The following is a 24,202-nucleotide window of genomic DNA, read 5'->3' as shown; positions in this document are numbered from 1 at the left end:
AGTCCCAGAGCTCGTCAATCACAGCGTGAAGGCAGTGTGATTTTAGTTTAAGTTCTGATGACATTTCTAACAGCATACATTAGACTACTGGCTTTAACAACAAACCAAGTCCATACAGATTTTTATTTGTTTGTATTTTTTATTCTCTGACATTTCCTTCCCTGACACCATGACAAGGAAAGAATGAAATCTGAAATCACCTAAACCAAATTACAGTTTTTATCAGTAAATTTAACCAAACTACAGTAAATATCTGATGAAGTGAGAGTGGAAAACTTATCCCAATTAAGTGTAAATATCATTGTTCTCGTGTGAGATCTGACCAATGTGAGTGACTTACAGAAAATAAACCAAATATGAATAATAACCGAAAATGAAAGTCATACTTACTATATTTGCATCCAATGTATTTTGACTTCTAACCATCACATTTTGAAATGTCTTCTACTAGAAAAGCCAATCTAAGAAGTGACCTTCTAGCAAATGGATGAGGAAACAGCACAGGTCAAACTAAAGTTGACAGCATTTTTTATTCAACATATTGAATTTGAATACAGTCAGTGTCAGATCATTAACATATAACATGGTGCAGCTACAGGTTTTTAATCTTCTGGTGTCCAACAAAGGTTTAAGGCAGTTAAAAAGTGAAGGGTGGAAATGAGCTGTTGGACAGGGAAACAGACACACAACTAGAATTAATGTTGTCTTTTCATATGAAATAAAATGCGTGATGTGTACAGCACTCGCTCCATCTGTCACATCTATTTGAAATTTCATCCATATTTTCAAGACTTCTATCAATATTTCTCAAACTCTGTCAGGCCTTGTGATTGTGGAATAGAAAGACAGACAAGAAGAGAATACACAAGCATGTGAGAAAAAACACAATGAGAGAAACCAAGAGCAGAACACACATTTCTCAAAATAAGACACTGCATTAGAGTTACAACGTTACTTGGGAGGTGGATTGTGGAAATGAAACACAGTGCTCTGAAGTGGAACAGGAAAAAGACAGAAAGAGAAATGGTGCGTTAATACTTCCACAAAGACAAAAGGTGGGCAGAACAAAATCCTCTTCCTATTACAGTAAAGGCTGATGTAGAGAAAAAAGAAATTATGTTCCGCTTTTGTACCACTGTTATAAATGTTCATACAATTTTCATATCAGCGATGCTGGAGAGGAGAGGCCTCATTGGAGCAGCAACATGGGAGAAAAACAGTCACAGTTAAAACCTTAAACACTTTCATCAGCAGTGAAGTCAGTCCAAAATGAAACAGGGACTGCAAATCATCTATCATTTTCATCACCTTTGTGTTTTTTACATTGTACAATTTTCTGGAACAACTGTCCACAGGCACTGTCTTCATCATCTTGGCAGAAACTGCTCGACTTTGAGGGGTAGAGTTTCTTCGATGAAGGTGGGGAAACGCACAGGCAAACGTTAAGCAACTGGTTTGATTCCATGTTCATTTGAAGTTCATCACCGGATGGTTATGTGTCAGATTTAATCATTAGGAGTAGATCACAGCCAGACATTGTAATGCTTCTCAAAGTTGCAGTCACAGAAAACCTAGAAATCTCCATATCTACAGGGAGAAAAACACACAAAGTAAAGCAAGTGTAGATGAAGATATACCTGAATCCTACAAATCACCCGGTGCATGAATGCTGTGCTGTGCGTGAACTATCCTTTATGTTTGTGTGTGTGTGTGTATGGGTTCTTACTATCTTGGTGGAGACCAAATGTGAAATTTACTATACTGATGGGGACCAAAATCCAGGTGCCCACGGGGTTGAAGGCATTTTTCACACTCAAAATGTGGTTTTAGTGTCACGAAATTGTTATGTCAATGGGATGTCCCCATGAGAATAGGAAACCAGACATGTGTGTGTGTCAATGAGTGTGTGTGTGATAGAAAAAAGCATGTCACACAAATAAAAAAAAGGGGGGGGATGGGACATTTCTGGTATGTAAAGAAAACTGACAGTTTCTTTTATTTTTAGAATTTTAAATACGAGCCCATGCCAGGCTCAAACATGTGTTGCTCTGTATGTTAATGTGTATTTCACAGTGTGTATGACTCACTCTGTCTCATCAGCAGTGGGCGTGTTATAGCTCTGGAACAGTGGCTGCATGAAGAGTCCCAGAGTTCCCACCACACACACCAAGATGAAGATCCACAGAAACAGACGGTCTATCACCATTGCTACGTACTTCCAGTCTTCTATGATCTAGAACCACATTAACAGATTCAGACCTTTGCGGTTAAGGTTTGTATGTTTGGGTCAAAAGAAAATCAGCTTGTTAAATCTACCTTTTGGCAGTTCAGTGTTTGTCACACCTAAACACTGTAAAGCAGGAATGTCAAACTCATTTTACATTTAAGCCACATACAGACCACTTAAGGCCAGTGAAACTCCCATTTCCGTCAGTGTAAACTTTTAATCCCTGAAATATTTCAATGCAGGAAAAAGAAGTGCAACTTCAACTACACAATAAAGAAATGCTGTTCTCTTTCATGAAAGAAATCTTTCACCACAACTCTTTGTGCTTAAATTGTAAAAAATAAATGTAAAATGACAGAAGACGTTCTGGTAGCTCATGACACAGACTGTCCTGTAATTATAAAGCAGAATGTTTTTGTTAATTTCCTATTTTATTTCATTATTTTACCATTGACATGGTGTGTAAAAAAACAAAGTTTCTATGGTAGCTAGTTGAAAAAACAAGAACTTTTCTGTCATTTATTTGTCTTTTACTTCATTACTTTGGTGTAGTATGAATGGCTGTGGGGTGGTTTTTATCACTAGGACTGTAAAATGTGTGGAAATAAAACCTATGCTCTCCTTCACATCACTAGACATCTAGTGGGCTGGATTGGAGTCTTTGACTGGCCGATTCTGGCCCCCGGGCCTTATGTTTGACACCCCCTGGAGCTATGGGTTAGCATGTCATTCAGAAAGAGTACAATTACAGATGCTAAGCATGTTTGTAATATTTATTAAATCTGTGAGGTTTATGATTTGTGCTTCAGTCAGTGTGTGTTTTACACAAAAGTATGTGGAGAGCTTTCTGATGACATTAGAAATGTCTATAGTAAAATATATAGCTGACAGATTCCAATTGTATGACAAGAGAACAAAAGCAAACACTGAGATATGGCTCGTCTCACATCTGATTTTGCCCTGGTAATCTTTCCTTTCCACCTTGTCGCTTGTCTGACATCATGCATCTCCATAATCTGTTTTTGTATGGCTTTCCTTTCCTCTTTATGTCTCTGCAAGAATATATTTTATCTTCTATTCCTTTCAATTTTTTGGTGTCGCCCTATCTCCCCTATTCATCATTACCTATCAATTTTTTTCTTACCCCTTCATCATCGTCTTCTGTCTTCATGTGCTCAGCTATGTATCTCACTCCATCCACTGCCTCCTCCAGATCTGCATCTAACTGATTGGCCAAAGGCCTCTGGAAGTCTGAAAAGCCACCGCCACCATCCGGGATGTCACCAGCCGTCCAGCAACACCGCTGCGCCAAATCCTCATTCACGTAGAAAGCGTCGGCGTCGGTTCTGATCCCACCGAGTCTGATGTTTGAGTACTGCTTTTTGTTTGTGCTGCTTTGGGTGTTATTTTTACAGACAATACTCCGACTGGTGTATTTCCGGCGCAGTTTATCACGAACATTGGAAGAGCCTGGACGCCTCATGAGGAGGAAGGTAGGTAGACGGACTAAGAAGAGCCGTTTGACCCAGTCAGGCATGTAGTGAGTGGACGGTGAGCGATGGTGCACGTTGAGGACGCAGACGGTGCTTACAATCGAGAACGTGACCAGCACCATGGTGAACATTAAGTATTTACCTTTAACAGAATGAGACACAGAAAAATGATCAGATGTTGTCATTTACCAACACTACTTCATGTCAGTCATGTGTTATTCAATAATCAAATAATAGCTGGGTCTCAAATAACAACCAGCAGCATCTCTAACACGTTTTTAATAAAGACTGTTTTAAAAGGCTAACTGGAAGGTGTTAATATGCAATACTAAGCAATTTTAAATTCAAAATGATGAAAGAATATATTAGAAATTAAAATGGTTTATAGCTAGAATAAAAGTACATCAAATATAATTTAAGAAAAAGAGAAAATAGAATAATAAAACCAATTTAAAAATAGTAAGGTTTGATCAGTCCAGTCATTGAAAACAAATAAATTAAATAATGTAATGCTAAGTAAAAAACTACAATTTTAAAATGGTTATAAAAGTAGATATTATTTAAAACAAAGAGTGGTGATAGCTTTCACTTTCATTTGCACCAAAGCAGGTGAAATACATTTGCATGACACTGGGGTGTGCTTCCCAGATCGTGTTATACTATTACAATTAACCATTTCCTTCATTTTTTTGAATGGCGCAGTACTCTGCTAGAATGAAGTATATTTCATCACTTTCAGCTGTTTGGTTTCCCTTATACTGTTCCATTAGTGTTCCTACTGAAATCTCCAAAAGCAGTATATTAATGTTAAGCGCAGGTACACGTATAACACTAGTAATTTAATGGGTTGAACTTAAACATTTATTATCTGGTGAGTCTTCGTGTTCACCGGAGTGAAACTGTCCATAATCTGAGCAGCTGCCTCTTCAGGCAGCTATAATATTTTTCACTTTTTTTTAATTTCCTTGTGTTGACTTTGTGCTGAGGTTGTAAACAGCATAATAAAAAATTAGGTGAAGGGCAAGCAGAAAAAGGACTGACCTGTCATAAAGCACATTTACAAATCATATATGAAAAATGAAATGTGAAGACCCATCATTTATATAAGACTATTTCAAATGCGGTGTAGCGCTTTCAGTTGTAAATAAATGGCATTAATCCATAATTGAAAAACTACTTTTTTCTTGTTTTATGTTTTCTTACACACATCACCAAACTATTATATTTATATAAAGTGTCTGTACATATAGTAAAAACCCAAATATTCGTTGCCCTAGGCTACAAACTGTTGCAAATAGACAAATATGGATATGACTAACCTATGAGTGGCACTGCTAGAGAGGTAGGTGGCACTATCTTTGATATGAGCAGCAGGAACACAGTGAGTGCCAGCAGCACTGAGATGCAAAGCGTCATTTTCTCCCCACAGTCTGACGGCAGGTAGAACACCAGGATAGCTAATGATGTGATCAGCACACAGGGGATAATCAGATTGATGGTATAGAAAAGAGGCTTCCTCTTGATGACAAAATCATAGGTGATGTCCAGATAGGTTATGTCGTTGGGGTCCTCGTTTTTGCGTGCTGGGAGCGAGACGATGTCCCACTCTCCACTTGGAGTAAAGTCGTCACGGCTGGCGAAATCACTGGTGAGGATAAGATCTACTTCTGTGTGGTCGTAGGTCCAAGAGCGGAACTTGAGAGTGCAGTTCTGCTGGTCAAAGGGGAAGTTCTGCACCTCGATGGCACAGGCTGACTTGTAGATTGCTGGAGGGAGCCAGAAGATGTCCCCGGTGCTTGAGACCACAGCATTGCAATAGAAGGAAACCTCGTACACACCGTCAGCACTATAGGAGGTTTAGAAATAAAGGATTAAAGAGCGTTAAGCACATCAAATGAAGAGGAAAGAAAAATTAGAGTCTGACCAATACAGGATTTTTTTTAAACCAATACTAATACTAATATTTAAAAATCTAATAAATGGGACAACATTTATTTGTACTTTCTAGCATTTGTTATGTGTAGTTATTTAGGAGTGCCAAATAACTGTAAAATGTCAATTCTTGTAAGATGGTTCCTGGGGTGCTTCTTCCATTTATTCTTTACTTGTTTCATTTTCATTAATTTCCTAATAAATTAATATTGTTTGCGATACTTGTATATCAAAAAATAGCAAATATTTGCCCAGACAGTAAATTAGTTGGGCTCAAATTATTAAATGTTGCTTGGCATGTGGTAGAAGAGTTCTATGATAGCACAGGTCATGCTATTATTGTCATCAGCACTGGAATTATTCACATAGCAATCATAACTATACACATGAAATTGCTAACTTCCCACAACGAGAGTCAAACCCGGGCCGCCTGGGTGAAAACCAGGAATCCTAGCCACTAGACCATATGGGAATGTTAATATAAAACACTAATAATAAAGAGAAACTGGGTTTGTGGAAATTGTTAATTACACAGCTCCCACTGAAATACTTAGCATTTTAGTAACAACGTGTAAAACATGAGTGGTAATGATCAAAAACCTCATAATATTAAGAACGGTTTAATAAAATAATGGTTTAGTCCATTCATACAAGGCCTCCACAGGAATTCGTTTTCCTGCTTTAAATTGATTTTTTTATAGTAAAAAAAATGTACAAATCACATAAATTAAACTCAGAAAAGCAGCCAAGTCTCTCTCGGTTGGGATCAAATTTGCATACTTACTTGTTATAGAGCACTATATCAGGAAGCCAGATAAGTTTGGAGGGTATTCGCAATTTCTTGATGCCTTCATATTTCTCAGGATCCCATCTCAACCTGTAGTCATTCCATTCCTGCAGAGGAGCCTTTGTTATTGTAACTGTAGCTATGACCAAAAAGACCAAATACTGACCATACAAGGTACTGTATAAGAACTGGGCAGCAGAGAAAAGACTGTAGGTACCTGAAACAGCCACAGGTTGGTCGTCATTATCTGTTCTCTCTCATTCTAAAAGCAAAGATCAGTCAGCTGTTAAAACTACATAATACTTTCCATAATGCTATTTTTATTTTGAGTAAAGGTCAAAGCAATAAATCAATACACACCTTTAATGAGTGCATGAAATAACACTAACATTTTGGAGCAAAAAACATTTATTTTTAAAGCCTGTTTTACAAATGCCTCAAAGGAAGGACTTACTGTGATACTAAGGTTAGCCTGTTTACTGGCTTGTCTTGAGATGAATGGAAAGGTTAGAATCAAAGTTGTCTGAGACAAATGGTGTTTTAAACCCTCTGGTGAGGCGCACGCAGCCATGGAGCCTAACATGATCATTAGTGAATATGATGAAAATAATGGCTTTAAAACCATATTCTGCAACACTTCAGTGGCTTAGGTGTTGTTCAAGCCGAGGAGCAGAAAGTAGTGCATTAAGTAATGTGAATAAGAAGCTTTTAGAAGCCCATGTCACGAGGTGAAGACCTTAAGTAAAGCTTAGTTGCAGTGACTTATAATAATAGTTCTGTGAAACAGAACAACAGGTGATCAAAAATTCTAAAAACTGAAACAATCCAGAAATGAATTATTCAGGTCACTTATTAACATTTTACAATCCAACCATAAAGAAATATATCCAAATGGTAAAACAAATAGTTTGGAGAAGAGAAGCATAAAACATCACTTGTCGAGCACAGGGCTAACTCAAAGAGACAGATAAATTGATTCAGACCTTCACAATTACAGGCAATTTAAAGTTGCCACTTCTCTTCTACAACCTAGAAGCCTCTGAACTGTGACAGTGTCATGAATTATTATTAAGTTATTATTATTACATTATAATGTCAAATTAATTCTGCTCTTTTCTTTAATATTTATGTCGCTATTTTCCTTCTTAAAGGAGACTAACGGAGCATTAAAGCACTACTTAATGGTTACATAGTCACCACATAATAATTATAAAAACTTCTGTAATGCAATTAAAGGTAGAGTTTGGTGTTTAAACAAAAAGATGAATACTCCTAAAAGAGAAAAGAGGAGAGAAACAAAAGACTGCACATCCATACAGGTGCTCTAGCTGATTTCAAGACATAAATAGTTTAGAATAATCCTTTTTTGTGACACATGTATATAAAGGGATGCATGACGGCTGATTTTGGATTCAGAGTCCTGGTACTGTGTACATACAGACTCATATTCATAGCTTCTTGAGACATATAAATAGAACAGATGCTTTATTAGCCTTTATGTCTTTAGCAAGCACCTGTGTAAATGATCCCCTGTGAAAAGCCCTACTGAATCAATACGTGGGAACATATGATGTCACAAAGCTCTACAAACTAATAAAGATCATGCCGTAATCAAGCTGCCACCTCCGTAGCAGGGATATGGTGAAATGCAAACTCCTCAATTCAAATAATCCAGAAGTGAGTCAATCCCCATGTTAACACTTCACTTGAATCACATCAAATACGAACTGCCAGTAATGGGTTTTGATTGCGTCAAATTAAATCGTCACAAGCCCAATTTTTCATTTATTTCAGGTAACGGTGTTTGAGCCCAGTACACTCTGATGCATGATAATCTGGATGCAGTTTGTGTGTACTCACCACACTGATGAGCTGAGACAAAGACACCTGTATGGAGACGGTGACCTGCTGGCTCTTATTGACAGCAGGTCTGATTAGTTTATTGTAGTGCTCTGGACCTAAAAGGTAGTTTACCAGGCGCTCCTCTGCATTCTCTGCCCAGCTGCCTGCAGAGAAAATACAGAATATTGAAAGAAATCCAATTAATCAAAGTGCTTTAAACATAAAATGAATCTGTTTAAAATATGTAATATTATAGACATGATTACATGGAACTCCACTGCCTGAAAAGGCAGAGGCAATAACTAATGTCATTCATAAAGGCCATGTGTTTGCCCTGTGGCGATTCACAGCCACTGGTAGGTGTGTAGTGTATCTTTGTATCCTGCGTGTGCAAGTGTCTGTTTCTGAAAACAATGTCTGTTAACAAAGTAAATTTACCAGAGGGCATTACAGCTGAATCACGTGTTCTCGGTTAAGTGTGAGCATGTGTACATCTTGCAGTCTGACACTTTACTGCAGGGTTTTAGAGCACAGAAACACACAAGGCTCCAGTCAAGCATCCCGGTGAGACAGCCCTGAAGCTTTATGTTTCCTGAGCCCTAAATTATTGGTTATATAAAAGTAATTGTATGAATAAATCAGAAGCAAAATGCTCCAGCTGCCATTATATCCACATTGTCAAACAAACTGACAACAGCGCAGTGAGGATTGGTTATCTGGACCGCTTCCCTCCCTGTAGCACATGAGTTGTCTGTTTTTGCAAGATTGCATGCAGTGCAGGCTGTGTGAGCATGGATGTTCTTTTTTTTAGCAGCACCCTGCTGCTTCAAGTTTTCATGTCAGAGTGAACATCAGTGGTTTCAGCTGAAGAGAGGCAAGTGAGTCTCTTAGAACTAAATGAGAAATCTTTAGCTCTCAGTTTATTTTAACTTCAGAGGATAAATGGTCTGCCATCAAGTAAGAACCTCAAGTATCTCTTTATGTAAGAGGAAAGCTATTTGTTAAAATGAAAGCTAAACCGCTTAATCACATTTATATTTCTTCTGAAGTGGCCCCAGCAGAGTTCAATACGATGTGTTAAATGTATGAACGTGCATAGAAATGTTTAGATTATACGCCCAGCAAATTAGGCTGTCATTAAAGTAGCTATACGAGAACAAATACTGTATGTAAATATAAATCAAGTCGATACCAAGTTTTTCATTTTAACAGAAGATTTGAATAGAAGTTTAATAGGAAAAAAGCAGTAAATGTATTAATATTGCAGTGCTGCTCTGGTATTATTTAACAACTTATTGTCAAAAGTTACCACATGTAAATCTCAACAATAAATATGGAGCTTTAACAAAAGGTCACCTTGCTCAGGTTTGCATGAAGAAAAGGGAAAACAAAGGAAAACGTCTATCAAAAGACACCAAAATGCAGCAGCACCCTGAAGCTCATTTTGTTTAATCTGTTTTACAAGGTATTCCCTGACTGTTTTATGGATATTTCAAAAATGGAAAACTCCTACTCTTTGAACCTCTGGCAAGCGATATAGCTCAATTTTCAGATTTTTTTTTTTTTTTTTGCACGATTGCAATGGAATACCTCTCTGTAAGTACTGGAGATGTTATGCATCATGATCCACTTTATGGTGCTGGCATTTTGATTTCATGCATCTAACAAGTAGCAGAGAATTTCTTGCCGTGGCAAACTGATAGCATTCATAATCGACCACCGAAACCAGCTGGAATTTGTTACAGATGCTTCTGTCTTGATTTAACCATATTCCCAACATCTGTTGTAGTTACTATCATTTGGAACGGGAACCATTGAGGTAGGATGACTTATTGTAAATCCTAAATTGACACACATTAGCGGAATGCTAGTGTTGTATGGGCAAAATGGGTTTCACTAAAAGAAAACGTATGTCTGCTAAAACTGTAACAGGATATGAGCATTTGTTTTGAAACAGGTGCTAATCATTTTTAGTAATTTAGATTCACTGAATCTAATTAGTTGAGGAACTCACAAGCACTCTCTGGCCAAATTGCAGCCAATTTCAGCATAATGACATAAGTAGGAAGTGAAAAGGCTCTCCACGGATGGGGTCTCACCAGGATCATTAACTTCCTGGAGTCTCTGACAGGATTTAGTGGGCAACATGCATTTTTTTATGCATGCACGATCAATTGTTGGGGTAATAAGAGTGAGATAATAGCTGCTGCATTCACTAATATTTACTGTGGTACTGTACTTGTGCAACATTGCTATTCAAACTGAAGCAACAGAGATATTCTTTGTTTCAAGACGTTTCACTTTCCTGTCAAAGGATGGCAGATCAAGAGGATGATACTAGATGTAAGTGACTAAAGCCTCAAACCTATTATGGAGCAATAAACTCTTCTCAGTTTCCTTTTATAAAAAATATTTCAAACATCTAGTATGTTAAAAGTGGGACTGACTCGTGAAATTAGACTTGCGATTATGGCAGCATTAGAGTTTTCACATTCACAAGTATGGAAGGCTTTACTTCAAGGGGGTAGCAGTGACTTATCACTCAAGAGTAACCCCCCCCTCCCCTTTGTTGATACCTTTTATATTAAGAACAGCTTAGCTACCAGTAATCTGCAGTGATGAGACTCATTAAGATTAAAACACTGACGCTGTGATGGAAGACTGGTGCCACATATCATTGCATAGTACAAGTCCAAGTCAAATCTTGAGGCCTTCAGAGAAATGCAACCACTCACAACAACATGGTGGAAGACACAGAGAAGTGCTATGCCGCTTCTCGATGTTTTACAGCCTTTAAATCATTTAAAGCTCAATTCCAGGGTCTCCTGCCTTCTCTTGATGGATGCTGCAGACTAATCCTTGACTATGTTACATGCCACAGCTGATCTTTGTCAGAGTTTGTAAGAGAAAATCTACAGATTGATGGCTCAGCTTTTTGGTTGTCTTCATTCTTTTTGGAAAACATTATTGTATTTTAGGTCTAGCTTAAACGGTAAAGCGTAACCTACAAGCTTAACCAGTTTTACATGTATCCAATGCACCACTCTCTGAAATAAAAGCTAAAATCAAGGTCAGGTAAGTAAGAGGAAGTTTTTCTTTTAAGGCAGTGAGAGATCCACATTTTGCCTAAAAAACAGTAGATGGTGCTTTCTTGGTGGTAGACAAAACATGGCTCTTATTTAATTATTCAAGGGCACATCTGCTTTTACTTATGGGTATTTTAAGAGTATGAACACCACCCACACTTTCTCAGGACGTTCTTGCAGAGTGCTGTTGTGGTTGCTTTAAATTCCTGTACTCAGAAACACAAATACACATCAAATACACCTCTTCTTCTTCTTCAGTTTTATAGAATCCAAATACAGAAAAGACAGATAATGTAAGATAATTGTAACTGTACCTTTCCAGGGAGGATGATCTGTTGATTATAGATACAGTATATGGACAATATAAGTAGAAAACCCTATACTTTGGGTTGCAGCTACTACTCTACTACTACTACTATTAATATTCTACCTTTAAGAGTGGGGAGGTGGGAGTAGAAGTTTGAGGAAGAGTTTAAATCATACAAATACATACAAATTAGAAAAATGACGTTAGTCAAGTCTGATCTGGATTATTTGGGATTTTTTTTATTAAATGAAGAAGAAAAAAATTCTGTCATGTGAAGAATGGTTTGAAATATTATTTTAATATTTGCAAAGACTATGGACTTCCAAATACTGACTTTGGTAATATATAAAAGTCTAAAAGCTTTGAATACATTACTATAAAGTGAAATAATAGCATTTATTTGATTAGGCTGAAGTGAAATACAGAAATATGAAGTTTAGTTCTTCAGGATTTTATTTTATGAATCCCTTTGAATAAAAAAAAAACATGTAGATAACTCTCACAACTACCAAAATGTTACATTTAATATAGGTGAGTAGTGGTATTGCACTAATTACATGATAATAAATAGAGAAGTATCAACTAGAAAAGCATCTCTTCTTTTAATTTGTCTTTTAAAAGATTTTCCACACTCTGAAGCACAATCATTTGGATTGTACCCCTGAGATTTGATTTACAGTTAATATAAGATTCTCTTGTGGCACCATTAATGTTATCCTTTGCTACAGGACACCTGAGTCTTCAATCAGGTCAGTTATCTCCTCTGCAGTTCAATGAAACGTGATTAAATCGACTTCTCTGGAAGAGTATCGCGCCTATTTTCAGGCCATAATCACTACCTAAGAGGGTGTGTGTGTGTGTGTGTGTGTGTGTGTGTGTGTGTGTGTGTGTGTGTGTGTGTGTGTGTGTGTGTGTGTGAGAGAGAGAGAGAGAGAGAGAGAGAGATCAACACCATAGACTTGGACATCTGTTCTTAGCAGTAAACTTCTCACAGGAAATGTTTCCATATTCGTACCAGTTTGGGATATTTAAAAGATAATAACTTACTTGTTAGAGAGAGAATGAGGAGCACAAGAGCAGTGCTGGTAGTCATCTCCTTTCCGCTTCACTACGCTAAGTTGCTTCTTTGTAATGCCTGTCCTCTAAAAAATGTTTTAAATCAAATAAAAAAAGACCAGAAATATCTTGAATGTCAAAAGTGACAATTTAGCCCAACCTCGCGGCTTTCCCTATTACTTTTGTCCACACAGGTGCTTCAGGTGTTTTCTCCTTTGCTGGAAAACACGCAGAAACTTTGGCTGTTATGGTTTAAAAAATATATATATCACGTGTAAAAAGTGTCTATTTGCCAAAGGCAACATGATGGTCCTTTACTTCACAGCATCCTGCGGGAGTTGGGCAGCCCATTTTGCGCAGCCGCCTCAGCAAGCAACTCTCGATCCAAATCCAGTAGACTAGTCCACGATGGTGTCCAAAAAAAATCCACATTAAACTTGTTTTCTTTTTTAACTTAATCACCAATATTTGCCTTAAGTTTCTTTTGATGAAGCGCCGATAACTTGAAATTGGCGCAGTTGATGAGACTAGCGCGCATGCAGGCGGGACGCTTGCGCTACATTGACTCCTCGGGGTTAAACCTTGCAGTCAAAGTCCACAAAAAAATCAAGAGCGTTTTTTCCATCAAACTTCGAGGAGAAGCTACGATGAAAAAGCAGGAGGTCGGGGCTCGGAGGGGGAGGTGCGTGTCTCTCTGCTTGTGTGCTCCTCGCGCCTCGGACCGGAGCAGATACACACGTCACGGCGTGGACTTTTGTGCATCTGCCAGTCTCATCTAGATGGGCTCTTTTTCAGCCAGTGGCGCTTCCACAGCCTACTTTTCACAACACTGTGACTAACTAAACTTAAAGCGTTTAAAACCGTAAATCACCGCAAAGTGGCGACTGTAGACCCCATGTTAAAGAATCAAAGATGCAAATTTAAATGAGAAAATGCCATTCAAGTCAGATGAGCTCTGTCATTGTTTTGTACTGGCACACAGTCAGAGTGTAGACTAAACTCACAACCTGATATAGGTCAGACTGATGGAAGAAGACAGTCTACATGTAACGAACCTAGTGTTGCAGATAATCCAGCATTTAAGCTTCCTCTTTAGGTGGTCTGTAATGTATATAATAGTGTAGACATGGAGATCCTGGTCCTTTTAATCTAAGACAATATACATGTTAGGGTTTTATAACCATGATAATGTGTTACTAAAACGTGTCAGTATAGTCTGCAGCAGAAACACATTAGCGCTGCAAATTATTTCTCACTGCAGCTTTGACATATGGCTGTGTGAAGACTTTCTTATCGACTCATAAATTCAAGTTAACATTATTTTACTTTAATTTTGCCTGTCCAAAAGGGGTTACCATGAGTTACAATGTTCTGGTGTTAAACAGACCATAATCATTTGTTTGATGGATGAATGTGACATTTTTAAAAAATAATATGGGATATAATGAGGAGAGTAATATAACCTGATGATTCAAGCTGATTTTGTAACTCAAAGAGGAGATAAGCCATTCCAGCTGACAGCACACCAGTGTGACTACACCACATCTTGATTTCTGCTGTGACATTCAGATGATAGATCGAAAGAAACACGTGGAGTAAACAAGCATGTTCCCTCTGACAGTTTTGACAGGTAGGATGATGGAAACTCTAGGTCCCCTTGCCACATTTTCTAAATCTTATGTCAGGAACCTTGGGATAACTTTTGACTCAGCTCTCACATTGCATGATCACGTTAGACTTGTGATTCTTGCTTTTATAAGAAACATTATTAGTCATGCTTTTGCTTCATCATTTACTTTTCTTAACAAAACCTCTTTGGAGCATCTGCAAGATATTCATAACGATCCTGCAAGGTTTTTAAAAGTCTTCTACTCACATGTCACACTGTTGCTAATTTAGTTGCACTGGCTCCCCATTAACTTAAGGCTCTACTTTTAAGATTCTGGATTTGACTTTTTGAGCTCTGCATGGACAAGCACCAGCATGCATCAGCAAGCTTTTACACTGATACATCCCCAGCAGGTCCTGAGGTCATGTGGTCAGGATCTGCTGGGCATCATACAAGGTTGAGAACTAAAGGAGACGGACCTTTTGCAACAGTGGTCGCCAGACTCTGGAATCCTCCCCGTCTTTTTAAAAAATTTGATATTCTAGCATTTTTGTTATGAAGCACTTTGTGATATTTCGATTGAAAGCTGCTAGATAAATACAATTGTGTTTAATTCTATCAATAATTCAGGCTGATGGTGAATGGTTGTTTTTTTCCTTTGTTTGCTTGCTTGTTTTACTGTTGATAGTTTTGTTGCTTTGTACCTGTGTGCCACATTTAATTTAAGTTGACTTTTGGACTGACATTTTGAATTTAGACTTCTGCATTAGAAAAATAAAGACTGGTATTTCTGGTACTCTCACACTTAGGTTTTGCCGGAGGTTTCTTCCTGTTAAAAGGGATTTTTTTCTTCCCACTATTTAAACAAGTGCTTGCTCAAATGGGAGCCCATGTCTGTGGTTAACCTTAATGTCTGACCTCAGATAATACTCACATGTTAGTTTAGTACACGTGAATGTATTTTTATTGTTCATGTATTGTTCATGTGGCTATCACAGTAAAAGAATAATCACGTTGCAGCAATATTTAAAACAATGAAAGCCCGGGGTGGGAAAACAATCATATGAAGAAGTCATTAACATTCTGCTCCTCCTTTAGAAATGTATGCTTGTGTCTCATAAATAAACCACTGCAGATTCAGTGATTAACAACGTTATGATTGTTAATCACTGACTTGTCGTGGCGATTCTGGTAGTTTTTTTCCTTTTTGTATCTTTTTATAATCTCGAATTTTCAGCTAAGTTTGATACAAAGCATATGATTTTCTGAGTCCATAGTCCTTCCCACAATCCAGAAATATTCACGTTAAAAATAAAATGGAGAGATTTATCCAAGGTCTATCATTGATGCAGTTAGCATGTGCATAAATCCATCACAGCACAGGCCATATAACTAACACATTACTCCCTTACACGGCCCAGTGGAGATTTCAATCTGCTATAATGGAGGTGACTGTCTGCTTCAGTCAAGTTAACTGGCACAAGAGTGCCACGTTTTACAGCAATTCATAACATCCTTCCTCCCATGCTCTGCTGCTCCATCACTGCTTCTGTCTTACACAGGCAGATTTTAGGGTCATAAAAGTGCTAATAAGATATCTGAAAAAAATGATGTATTTACAGTAAAAGCACAATATTTATTAGAGGCAAAAATAAATCAAAATATTACACAAAGAATGAGTTACACTGTTAGTTTTACATTTTTATTCTTGGTTACTGTATGAGTGCACTGGGAAAGGATCTTCATATTCGTAAACAGACATCTGAGTGACGGCGAAGTTAGCCAGTGAAGAAACTAGTCAGACCATCAGTTTTAACCACTGATTAATAGGTTTATAATTATTTATTAACCAATAAGCTTTTTTCCTGTAATGACACCTTCTGGCCCATGTTAAATATCCCTTGGCGCCTCAGAACATATGAGACTCTAAACTGGACCAGTGATCAAAGGGAGCCTATATTGTGGTTATGATAACAAGAGAACAAGCAGAAAGGGGACTGTAAATACCTCCAGAGGTGTTTCCAAGTATATAACACTGACAAGATCCTAAAATAAAGTGGCTGTGGGAATGTGTTGTAGTACTATGAATGTTGTGTTCAGGAAAGAATCCATTTTCATAAAAGTGCGTCTGAGAGCCTTGGATGGAAGAGAAAAGTAGATTTGCTGAAATAACAATAATCAAACAAAGGTGAAAAGCCAATGAGTCTGGGACTGAGGTCTGAGGAAAGTAGGGTGTGGTTGTCTGGTTCACGGTCAAAACATTAGACCATTGTTTCTTGATGATTTTGTAATTTTTATGTCTACTAACACAAATGTTGTGTCTGAATATTACTGGACTGGTAGTTTTAGAGTTCAGTTCTCAATTGTGAGGAAGATGTTATTGGTGTCTTGCTGTTTTGTCACTAAATTTCTACATGGTGTCCAGATTCTTGATGTTTAAATCAATATTTTTAAAAAAGCAATAAAATAGAGAAATACTAATGTTATGTGAACATTTAAAAATCCAAAGAGACATGCATTATACATGCATTAATATGCTAATAATGCACAGCATGCTTAGACGTGATGGTATAAATTATGGGCAAGCACAACTATGAACACAATAAGAGTGAAAGCCCTGATATGTAACAAATATCACACAGCTTTGGTGTAAAGAAGGACATCAGATGCTTTTGTTTTTGTCCTTTTTAAATATGTGCTTACGTTAAACCTGATCCCACAAAATGTAATCAGCCCATTTGTATTTGATGAGATTTAAAGGCACATTCTTAAAATGTATCTATTTTCTTTACTGGCATGAAAGAGAAGGCGAAGAAGAAGAAGAAGATCCCAACAGTTCAAATATGAGAAAATAAACAAGAGGTTTGTTAAGCTATTTCATAAAACATCTATTAAAGATAAAAGAAAACATTCATCAAAAAAGAGAGTGTTGAAAATAGGCATACAAATTTGCATGCTTGTTTTGAGTGGGATATTTGTATTATTGATGTAATGAGCTACACCTGGGACTTAGGGGTAAATACCTATACATTTTAAATTATCTCACTTTAGTTGAAAGTAACTGTAAAAATAGAGAACCCAAATGATGTGTGCTCAAAGAAAACATCAAGCATTCTTTATTTGCCACATCAGCAAAACGTCATTATGCACCTTTGATAGAAACTTCCATAACCAGCCATTGTAAAACAGTAAGTTTAATGGAGTAAATGGACATCAAACTATAAAACTTTAATTGTAAGCTTTAGTTAGGCCCAATTTTTTTGTTTGTTTTGGAATATCTGTCATCATATGTGGAACTTTTTCTTAAAAAACAATACTTCTGTTTTCCTTAAAATAATTTGCATTGCCACACAATCTAAACCAGCGAACATCACACAGTATTTTCTAGGTGTGGCTCCAGTGTCCTGTTCGGAAGCTTGCAATTTTTACCACCACTAGATGGCAATAGAGACTCAATAGATACTACAAAAACATTTAACGTGGAAATCCTGTAGTGTAAAGGGAAATCGTGTCATGTGACAAATGAGTCAATAATAAACATTTATTTCTGAGTTTCCCATAACAACAGTGTTACCCATAACAAGTCTACTAATTTATATGGAGGCTCATGTTAAGATTAACCTGCTTTACTGTGGAGTCCATGCTGTGGTACAAGAAAGGTAGTAACTTCTACAGGTATACCACCAGAGATCACAGAGTGGACTTTCAGAGGCCATTAGATTAGAGATTTAAAATTATTGCAAGTTTGTTCCAAAAACACACAACCTGTTTGTTTTATTATCCGATTCATCATTATTATATCATTATTTGTTGACATATTATGACATTTCACACATTTGTTGTTCCAGATGGTTTGCAAGGGAAAAAACGTTTTTAAAAGTTATTTTAAAATTCATAAATGTCCTAATATATCAATGTAATCAGAGAACAATACTTTTGTTTTTTAAATTTTTATATAGATATTTATTGAGATCAGCTGAAAACTATAGTAAATCAAGACAACACCTTCTATAAGAAATAAATGCCAATATGCGCATATATCTATCTCTATCTATCTATCTATCTATCTATCTATCTATCTATCTATCTATCTATCTATCTATCTATCTATCTATCTCTATCTATCTATCTATCTATCTATCTATCTATCTATATATTTTTTTTAAGGGATGTTCTTAAAATGTATAGATTATTATTATTTTTTATTTATATATATATATATATAAATAAGAATAATTAACATAATTAATAAATAACCATGAATATCTGATTGTCTGCTTGGTGTAAGTAATAAAACATACATGTTTAAAGCTTGACAGAACCAGGTTTTTTGGCACCATATTTCTGAAAAAGAGTCAAGAAAACAACCATCATAGAAGATAAAAGCTATTAGTTGGTGTTTAGTGTTGAAGCACTTAAAAGAGAAAAGTGGTGCTTTAAAGTTATAATCTAAACCTTTGTTAAACATTAACACATATGTTACTTAAAAGAAAGCCTCACATATAGCTGCTTATGCAACTTAGAGTCACTGCAGGTTGGAGCCAAACAAATTTATTATTGCCAATAATAAACTGCCATTTATTATTGGATTATTGCCATGAGTTTTTTTTGTTGTTGTTTTTTTTAACAATACTGCATATAATGTTTATATAAAACTATGCGAAGGGAGAAAGGGCAAAAGTCCGCGAGAGTAGTTTTCTCCAACAGAAAACAGAAACTGCTTCAAATTTTAACTCTGAAATGTCTCAGGCACAAGCAAAGCATGACAAACTTTAGGACTGAGACATTTCAGAGTCAGGAGTTAACTTTCAGGAGTCTCAAACCCTTACAGCATCTGAAAAAAATATGGGCTTTTATTCTTAGTGGCAATGCTACCAAAACAATATGAAAACTATTACTAATGTTAACATATTAGAGAAGAAATGTGACTAACATTTCTAATCAGCAGATTTGATAGTATTTCCATAGATTCTGCTAAAACTCAATGCTGAGGTACAATGTCAATGTAATTTTATTTATAGATCACCAACTCAGAGCAAGAGTAATCTTAAATTGCTTTATAAAGACCTTATAATATTAGCAACATTAGAGAAAATCCCCTATAAGCAAAGACTTGGCAATGGTGGGAAAAAAAGAACTCCCTTTTAATAGGCCTGCAGCAAAACCAGGCTCAAGGAGGGTGAGTTGTCTGCCTAAACTGTTTGGGGGGTCAGAAGAAAGAAAAGAGAAGAGAGATGTGTTGTTGTGTGATGCTGTGTTTTCATTCCATCTCCTGTGCGACAGTGCAGCTCAACTTTCTTAGGATTGTCTGACGCTACACACACAACGCAAATAATGTTAGAAATGGTAACAACATTCCATTACACCAATATAATGTGGAATTATATAATGTAGCAGTTTCTTCCGTTTCTGTTCCTGGATCTATTGTGCGCCACGAAACACAGATTAAATTTGATTTTTTATTTCCATTATAGCTAGGCCAGCTGACCAATCACAACAGACTCCCCATTTCATCAAAGATGAGCAAAAACCAGTTGTTTCAGACAGAGGGTGAAAATGAGAGCTGCAGCAATGCACATTAAGAGAAAATTTATATTTGTTTGTTTTTATAAAGTTAAAGAAGTTTTTCTCAGATTAAAGGATTTGACTGACTGATCTAAATCATGCTAAACTGGAAAATGACACCTAAATAAATGCAAGAAAAGTAAGAGTTAGGAAGGATTCTGAGAAAACAAATTTTCTTCTTACCTTATTAGATCCAACAAGACATCCACTGTTGAGAAGGCTTCATCATCGTCATCATCAAAAACAGTGTCATCCCAGGCTTGATCACCACTACCAACAATATTCCTACAATATATAATAAGAGTTTTAACAGAGAAATAAATATTCTGCAGCAACAAAAACAACGCACTCTGCTTAAGCAGGTCTAAATTTATTAGTTTTGCCTCTGTAGACTATCATAGTGGATTGTAAATGAAACAATCAATATGGTGATCAATTACCTTATCTCAACCCAAAAGACCATGCTCTTCCATGACCATGTACAAAAACAGATATAACTTTTTACCTTTTGTAAAATTGATTGTTTGATTTATAATCCCCTGTGGTGGTGAACAGAGGCAAAAAAAATGTGTCATTGTCCCAAACATTATGGAGTGCACAGATATACAGATAATATTTTTGGGAAGTCTAATGCTTTAACATAGAAAAACAAAGGTCTTAAAAGATAAGCAAAGATTCCTGAAGCTAAAACAAAATTTCTCTTACCTACACCTACAGACAAAACAGTGGTTGAGACAAAGTATATTATCGCTCGTGCAGTGATTCTTCTGGATATGCCAACACTTACACCACAAACTCCTGTTAAAGACATGGTATAAAAATAATACAAAGAAAAAAAACAGTCAAATTACTTTACAATACGGCTAAAGAAAATACAAACCATATAATACCTAAAAGAAGAAAAATAATACATTTTCCTGATCATAAATCTTTCTGTGTTGCGTCCACATTGAAACCACTGCAGTTTGTTTGATCAGTGAGCTGTGGAGTGATGTGTCTCAGACAACTGTCAAAATGTTTGGGAGGGATGGTTATATTGTGTATCTGGAATGAATTTTAGGTCTCTACGTCCATCCCATGGGGAATGGGAGCAGTAACAAAGGTGTTGCATTTATATTTTTGTTGAGTGTAGATTCTTTGAAACTTTGTCAGCTTGGCGTAGGTCCTCAAAATTGCACCCATACCTACACCTTTGAGATACAGCAATACAGTTGGATCCATAAGCAATTGGACAATGTCACAATTTTTGTAATTGTCTCTTTATATAACACAACACTGAATTTTAAATCAAACAACCAAAATTCAGAGTTTCAGATTTAAATCAATAGGTTTCAGAAAGTTTTTTTTTTTTAATTCATTAACTAGGAATTACAGTAAGTTTTATACGTAGCCCCCATTTTCAGAGGCTCAAACATAATTGAATATTTGACTGAAAAGCTGTTTTCATGGTCAGGTGAGGCCTGTTCCCATATTATCCCATGAAAAATTAATCATATAAAAGATCTGGAGTTGATTCCAAGTGGTTACTTTGTATTTGGTATTTTTTCACTTGAACTCTCAATACAAGGTCCAAAGAGATGCCGATGCAAGTGAAGGAGGTCATCACTAGGTTTATAACCCAAATGAAATTAAAGAGGTAGCAAAAACTTTATAAAGTGAGATAAAGAAACTGTTTATTCTTTAATGGCCAAGTCAGTCAGCCAATCTCCACCCACCCAGTTAATGAAGGCAAAACTAAAGGGAGAGAGATCCACAAACAAGCAGCAACTGAAAGGCCTGCAGTAAAGGCCTGGCAGACCTCAGGGATACATTAGCTACATCATCCAAGTAAAAAAAAAAGTCTTTATATTTGTAGTTATGTTCATTTGTGGACAGCATGGTGTTGTGGGGGTTAGCACTGTTGCCTTATAGCACAAAAGCGCTGAGTTCGACGCCAGTATCTGTATGGAGTTTGCATGCTCTCCCTATGTTTGTGTGGGTCCTCTCCAGGTACCCCAGTTTCTTCCAAAAAACTTGCTGTTTGTGGGGTTAGGTTAACTGGTGATTCTAAATTGCCCATAGGTGTGGATCTCAGTGTAAATTGTTTCCCGCCTCTCTGTGTTAGCATTGCATCAGATTGGCAGGGTTTATGCTGCATTTTGTCCTATGGTAGCTGGGGAAGGCTCCAACCCCTGTGACCCTGATAAGGATAAGTGGAAGAGAATGAAGTGGTGTTAGTTTTTCCAACTTTTTATTTTACTTCTGATGCTCTGAGAATAAGAGATTTTCTTTAAAACTGCCTGTAATTCCTAAATAGTTAAAGCTTTTCTAAAAGCTGTTTGTTTGTTACAAATCAGACTTTTTCAGTCTTTGGTATAATATGATGGATAAAAATCAGGCACAATCCACGATTTCATCAATTTGAATGTCCGAACCTCCGCTGTACTTTAAAGCTAGCAGGTAGACACACATTGTTGTACCTCTCTCCTGGCCTCTATCATACATACTGACAAAAATTAATCCAAAACCTCACATTTTGATTCATACCACCATACAACCTGTTGTCACAAAGTTTCTGTTCAGTTCTTGTGTAATTTGGCATAAATTAACTTTTTGTCCCATGTTCCTTCCCTTAATAATGAGTTGTTTACAACCACCATTTCTGAAGAGACCTTGGCACACAGTATTTTTGCTTCTTCAGAACATAATGTTCAGATGCTGTTAATTTGCTGTAAATAGCTGCACCAACTATCTTTTCCCCTCCACTTCTACAGTTTTCAGTTTATTGATCATCCACATAATGGCTCTAGTTTTCTAAAGTCATCAATGTAGCTCATACAGGTTCATAAAGCTTGGGTTTTATTCAATGACTGAAGAAAACAGAATAATGTCATCATGGGCTATGTGCACGTTAAAGTGTCACAATTTTTGCTGCTTACACTGATTTGGTGGTCACAACCAAATCCTAAGCTATGTAGATCTTTTGAGTTTCACAAGAAATGTGTGGCTACAAAACAAAATGTGATCATTTATGTAAGCCTCCTTACTAAACCTATGATTGCAAGATAGAACACCAGGTGAAAAAATTAGATAGAGAGAAAAGGTGAATACATAAATCCACAAGAACGAATTCTAGCTTTGTTTTACACCCTTATTATGGTATTTACAATAAAGGAACTGTGTTCGTTGCACTCAAATAGCCCTTAACATGCCAAATGCCACATTTGTCATCTGCAGTCTCCTGTGTTCATTTTTTTAAAGTTTTATATTCTTATTAAAACATACATTCTCATAGCATTAACCCCCTGCATATATAAAGAGCCCACACAATCTTGCTCATCATCCCACATTTAATGGGTTGAAGTTTGATTAGCTTAATTCACTGTTAGTTAACAGTTAACACCCATAACTTCCAAAATCAACTTCAAATCAAGGAATGAACTAAATCCACTCTAAAAGAATTTAAGGTGCATTAAAACCCAAAGCCTGTTTGAAATATTTTTAAGCCCCCGTTTTCTTCCTGCTAAGGCTATACATTATTACTGTTTTAGTAAAATTTAACAAGTACCAAAATTAGCATTATATTAGCCCAATTGCTAACTGCTTTATTACTTGTATTTAAAAGTACTGTTAAAGTTTTTTTGCTAGTGTTCTCAAAATAACTTCAACCGGAATGTTCAAATTCAGTTCGGCTTTAATTATTTATTTTATAAAGCCAGTGTATAGAAGTGACCTCAAGATACTTCATATCATAAGTCAAAGACCCATTATAAACTTTGGGATTTAGCATACTGTAGGAAAATTAATAGCCAGCTAGCATTAGCTTTGTCCATGTACAGTTTATGGCCATAAATGGTCAACAGCTGTCGCTATCATTAATTGCAGTAATTAAATAACCGTTTTCACTTACCCAGGAAAACACCTGTCAGACTTAAAAGGGTTAACACATTTCTTCTGTGGATACAAGAATGCCAGCACTTTCCGCAAAAGCTTAGGATGCACTCCATTTTCTTATTTTTTGTAAAGAGGAAACAAATCAGCCAAAATAGTCAACTGATGTCACACCAAACAGGAGCGTAGATGGTGAAAGTACTTGAGTTACTTTGACCACCCTTCAAATAAGCTGTGTACAGCTAGTGCAGCTATTTTGAAGCTAGTGCTCACAAATATGTAGACCTTATAGCCGTTATAAGGTGTTCAGATGTTCATTAGATCCGGAGGTTTTTGTTTTTTGCTGTCGTTGTTTCTTTGTTTTTTAAATCCTCAAATTACTCGTGACTAGGGAGCAGTGGCGGTCCTAGCCTGTTTGGCGCCAGAGG

At 36.6% G+C, this 24,202-nt stretch overlaps 1 protein-coding gene across 5 annotated transcripts; it reads right to left on the bottom strand.

Annotated features, from left to right (window-relative positions):
* Positions 1 to 562: 562 nt before the first annotated feature.
* On the bottom strand, positions 563 to 24,071 carry LOC146573209 (neuronal acetylcholine receptor subunit beta-2-like). 5 transcript variants are annotated; one of them, XM_085277863.1, is made up of 10 exons: positions 24,048 to 24,071; positions 20,610 to 20,702; positions 20,088 to 20,189; positions 8,300 to 8,441; positions 6,657 to 6,701; positions 6,437 to 6,546; positions 5,040 to 5,566; positions 3,372 to 3,862; positions 2,088 to 2,233; positions 563 to 1,587 (listed from the first exon to the last, which is right to left on the bottom strand). In XM_085277863.1, the coding sequence occupies exons 5-10, from the start codon at positions 6,681 to 6,683 to the stop codon at positions 1,572 to 1,574; spliced, it is 1,317 nt and encodes a 438-aa protein (XP_085133989.1). In that variant the 5' UTR covers positions 6,684 to 6,701; positions 8,300 to 8,441; positions 20,088 to 20,189; positions 20,610 to 20,702; positions 24,048 to 24,071; the 3' UTR covers positions 563 to 1,571. The 5 variants fall into 5 exon arrangements, with proteins under 5 accessions (XP_085133989.1, XP_085133988.1, XP_085133990.1 ...); XM_085277862.1 differs by lacking the exon at positions 24,048 to 24,071 and adding an exon at positions 23,794 to 23,888; XM_085277864.1 differs by lacking the exons at positions 20,610 to 20,702; positions 24,048 to 24,071 and adding an exon at positions 23,794 to 23,847.
* Positions 24,072 to 24,202: the final 131 nt, after the last annotated feature.

This window comes from Mchenga conophoros, linkage group LG6 (assembly GCF_057382185.1).
Source record: "Mchenga conophoros isolate Kocher_MC1m ecotype Shallow Benthic linkage group LG6, M_conophoros_male_GT1.1, whole genome shotgun sequence".
Classification (NCBI taxonomy): Eukaryota; Metazoa; Chordata; class Actinopteri; order Cichliformes; family Cichlidae; genus Mchenga; species Mchenga conophoros.
This window is presented reverse-complemented; position numbering and strand designations above follow the sequence as displayed.

Bases quoted from the DNA above. Each gene is read 5' to 3' on its own strand.
- LOC146573209 (XM_085277860.1), bottom strand. From the start codon at position 12,767: ATGACTACCAGCACTGCTCTTGTGCTCCTCATTCTCTCTCTAACAA. The intron at 8,446-12,721 runs GTAAGTTATTAT...TTTTCTCTGCAG, and splicing joins CCTCATTCTCTCTCTAACAA to GCAGCTGGGCAGAGAATGCA. The intron at 3,863-5,039 runs GTTAGTCATATC...ATTCTGTTAAAG, and splicing joins TCTAGCAGTGCCACTCATAG to GTAAATACTTAATGTTCACC.